Here is a 4,161-nt window from a genome sequence, read left to right as displayed (position 1 = left end):
CTTTTCCATTCCATTTTCTCATGGACTTCCTGAAGTCCCCTGATGGAAGAGAACTGTTTCCCAGACATGACCCCCCCCCCCAATCATTGCTGTACTGGGGCCCCTTGTTGCAGCCAATGTGTGGGTCTGTTTGGGAGGTCTCCCGCTTTTCCACTGACCCTTCACACAGCATAAGGAGCCCTGGTGGCACTGCGAGTCAGGCACTGAGCTGTGAACCACATGGTTGCCTGTTCACACTAGACAGCAGTGGGCTCGGTTTCTTCATTTTCAGAAATGTTACCAAGCACGATGCTTCTCATTATGACTGGTCCCTCTCGGAGACCCCCTGACAGCCCCGAAGGAATGGGATGAAGTTTTTTCCTTCTTACTTCTAAGCAGCATTCACTTCCTTCACACCAGATTTGCTGGTTTTTCTGGAAGCCCATGGTATAGTTCATGTTATTTGCCCACACCATCATTCAAATGTACCCATTTTTTCTTGTATCCTCCATTTTCCTCGTCCAGCTTTTCCAAGCAGGGCATGAGGTAATGGAAAATATCATGACTTGGATTAGACTTCAAAATGACATCTTTACTTTAGCCTGTTAGTATGACGCAAAGCCCTGAATTAAGTGCTGGATTCAAAGATTGTATTACCTGAGAGCCACAAAGGCCGGACACACATGGTTTTGTTTGCATTGAGGATCACACACAGACATGGAAATGCTATTGTCTACATACACTTCACTGTGGTCTCGAAGACCAAAGAGTCCCACCGCTGCTTTGAGCAGAAATGCCTTTGGGAAAGCAATGGACGCATGAGGGAGCAAAGACTGCTTCCAGGATGTTGGGGCACAGCTCCCTTCATGTCCCTGGGCCACCCCAAGAACAAATAGCCAGAGGATGCCAGGGTGGCAGGTCCAACCTACCCACTCCCATTAAGGGAAATGAGGCCCTCTGAGAGTCCCAGTCCTTGCCCAAAGTCCCAGCGCCAATTACAGCCAGACACCAGGGGGTTGTTAATGACTCCATCCTGGTCTCTAATAGCTCCAGGAGGGCAGGGAGTTTCATTTGGTTTATTTACTGCAGTATCACCAACAGCTCAATGTTGAGCTCAGCAAGGGCTAATTTTGTCTTCTGGTCACTTCCCTATTGCCTTTTCTTCTTTACTGCTCAGTCCTTTCTGCTCTGGAACCACTGGGGCTGGATGATCCCCTCTGGACACAACCTTGCTCACCTTGCCCAGGGCTTTCATTGTATGTGATTGGATTTCAAGCCACAACCATCCAATATGACAGAGAACTGCCCCCATAAGGTATCCTAGGCTGTAGTCTTTACAGGAGGATCCTGTGAGGGAGGTGTTGGGCTGTTAACCACGAGGTCTTCAGTTCAAATCCACTAGTTTCAACAAAGGAGAGAGATGAGGCTATTTGCTTTCCTAAAGATTTATAACCCTGGGGGAAAAAAGAAAAAGATTTATAACCCCGGAGAGCAGATCACCACGTCTTTTTTCCCATTTAGTGGCTTTTGGGTTTGAACCATTTACCTGCCTGATAGTAGGAGAGAGCATAAACCAATGCACCTCCGGGGTTCCTTAACCTGAACAACACCCCCCTCGCCCCACCCCCCACCCCTTGCCGCCCAAACCCAAACCAAACCCCTTGCCCTGGAGTGGATGTGACTGATAGCAACCCTGTCTAGGGGTTTGGACACTGTAAAACTTCACAGGAGCAGCCTGCAGGTTCGAATCCCAGACCTTGCCATTCGCAGCCCTAGGCTTATTTGACCATGCCACCGGAACTCCTTCTAGGGTTCCTTCCCCAACCAAACACATGCCGAGAATTGGTGCCCATTCAGAGGAGAGGGTAGAACTGCTCCTGTGGGTTTCTGAGACTACCCTGGTTCCCCGAAAATAAGACAGTGTCTTATATTAATTTTGCTCCCATAGATGCACTAGGTCTTATTTTCAGGGGATGTCTTATTTTTCCACGAAGAAGAATATGGTACACTTATTGTTGAACAACAAAAAAGGAAATTTATTACCTGTATACGGAACGGTAGTAGTTGTCATCACAAAGCAACATAACCAGACAAACTGTGACTCCTACAGTATCAAGAATTCCTTGTTACTATCATTATTTCCATTTACTCATTTATTCAATGACAGTCATGTCATCATCTTCTGGAACATCATCATAACAATCCAAAACCTTATTTTCGGGGAGGTCTTATTTTTTGGGGGATGCCTTACTTTCGGGGAAACAGGGTATCACGATTTACGGGAGTAGAAAGCCCCTTCTTTCTCCCTCAGAGTGGTTGGTGGTTTTGAACTGCGAACACTTCTGATCACAGCCCAAAGGGGGTCCAGGGCTCCCTGGGAAAAAACTCAAGTCAGGCTGTGCCCTGAGTTTGAAAGTGGTAGGAGGGTGTTTGTGGTGTGTCAGGCAAGTGTACCACCAGGGGACTGGGTGGGGTCAGATTACACCCCACCCCTCTCCCCGTTTGGCCACGCCCCCTGGTTGGCGCTGCGAGGTGCCGGGCGCCCCCTCGTGGCCGCGTGGCCGCGCTGCACCGGGCGGCGGCGGCGGCGGCGGAAGGGGCGGTGCTGAGCCGGTGGCCATGGCGGAGGCCGTGCAGGAGGAACTGGTGGCCCTGGCGGCGATTTTCTGCGGGCAGGACGAGTGGGAGGTGCTGAGCCAATCAGGTGACTACCCCCGCGCCGAAGAACAGGCGCCCTCGGACCACCGGCCGCCGGTACCTGCCCACGCCCTCCTCCCAGGCAGCCTGGGCGCCCTGACCCGGGCCGGGGGACCTCGCCGCCGCGCCCCGCTAGACAATGGAGAACCGGGGCCACACTAGACAGACAGCCCTTTCAGTGGAATAATTGAAAGGCCACACACTGGGGACGGGAGTGTGAGGCGAACCCTGCTTGCAACGAGGCCCTGAACCGTGAATCAAGCGACAAGTGCGCGTGCGCCCCGCGCTGGGTCCCCTCATGAACCCACCCACCACTTGTCCTGCCCTTAGCTGTGGGTGCCCTCCGATCCCATATTTCCTTAGCCAACACCCATCTCTTAGTTCTCACCTTACAAAGAGGCCTGTTCTGACGCCACTAGCTTAAATCCAGCCTTCGCTTTGTGTCCTTTAACTTCATAGCATTTGCTACAGTTTTAACTATAGTTTAAACTCTAGTCATAGGTGGCTAGTGGTCTGACCTTGTATGGGAGCAAGATCCTTGTCTATCTTGTAAAGCACAAGACCCAGGCACTTAAAACAGGCACGTGGTAGGTAGCCAGGGAGTGAGTGAATGGATGAATTTTGTTCTTCCATGATGAAAACCACCTTAGCCAATGGCCCAAGTTACGGGGGGCTTGAGTGTTACTATGATGCGGAGCCAGTTTCAGTGCAACTTCCCGACTAAGACAAACTAGGAAGAAAAGTCTGGTGTACTAGTTGTCAAAACCGGCCAGTGCAAACCCTATGGCTCACAATGCCCCCATCTGCAACCTCCATTGTAATGGTACACTTACCCTGTACCTACATGGTGGTATAGGGGGCTAGGCAGGGAGCTGCTAACCACAAAGTGAGCACTTCAAACCCGTCAGCCGCGCAATGCAGAAAGATGAGACTTTCTACTCCCATAAAGAGTTAAAGTCTCAGAGACCTAAAGGGGCAGGTCTGTCCTGTCCTATAGGGTCAGTCTGAGTCAGAATCTACTTGATGGCAGTGAGCTTGGGGTTTACTGTTGTGCACGGGACAGCATGTGTCAATTGCTTTATGGGAGTAAAGAACCTTGTCTTTTTCCCATGGAGCAGGTGGTGTCTTTGAACGGTTGACCATGCATTACACCACCTTATATTACCAGGGCTCCTTAGCCTAAAGGGGGTTTGCCAATTTTAAGTTCTTTCCCCCAAAGAACATTACTTCATTTAACTCACATACCTTCAGTTCTTGCTCTCTGCAAACACTGGCAGGGGTTCGGGGATGTGAAAGGCACTCTATGTGTCCTCCAGGAGGTTACAGACTAGAGAGGGTCTTTTAAAATAGTTTTTAGTGATAGCTACAACTTATTCCCAGTCTGTGGTTTCTAGTAAAAAACAAAATACCAGCGAGGAGGGTGTAGCGCTTCTGGTTGTGTTTGATCAATTGGAATGTATCTGAGAGAAATTACTGAGAGGTGAA

At 50.2% G+C, this 4,161-nt stretch overlaps 1 protein-coding gene across 1 annotated transcript in view; it reads left to right on the top strand.

The window, feature by feature from the left end:
• The first annotated feature begins 2,598 nt into the window (after positions 1-2,598).
• The window catches only part of RWDD3 (RWD domain containing 3), a 21,952-nt gene continuing 20,389 nt past the window's right edge, over positions 2,599-4,161 (top strand). The window contains exon 1 of the mRNA XM_004699243.2: positions 2,599-2,683. Coding sequence (XP_004699300.1) covers positions 2,599-2,683 — 85 coding nt within the window. The remainder of the gene's footprint in view (positions 2,684-4,161) is intronic.

This window comes from Echinops telfairi, unplaced genomic scaffold, assembly GCF_000313985.2.
Source record: "Echinops telfairi isolate 266 unplaced genomic scaffold, ASM31398v2 ScPeMD7_443;HRSCAF=831, whole genome shotgun sequence".
In the NCBI taxonomy this organism is placed as follows: domain Eukaryota; kingdom Metazoa; phylum Chordata; class Mammalia; order Afrosoricida; family Tenrecidae; genus Echinops; species Echinops telfairi.
The sequence above is the reverse complement of the archived record's forward strand: the minus strand, read 5'-3'. Positions and strand labels throughout refer to the sequence as shown.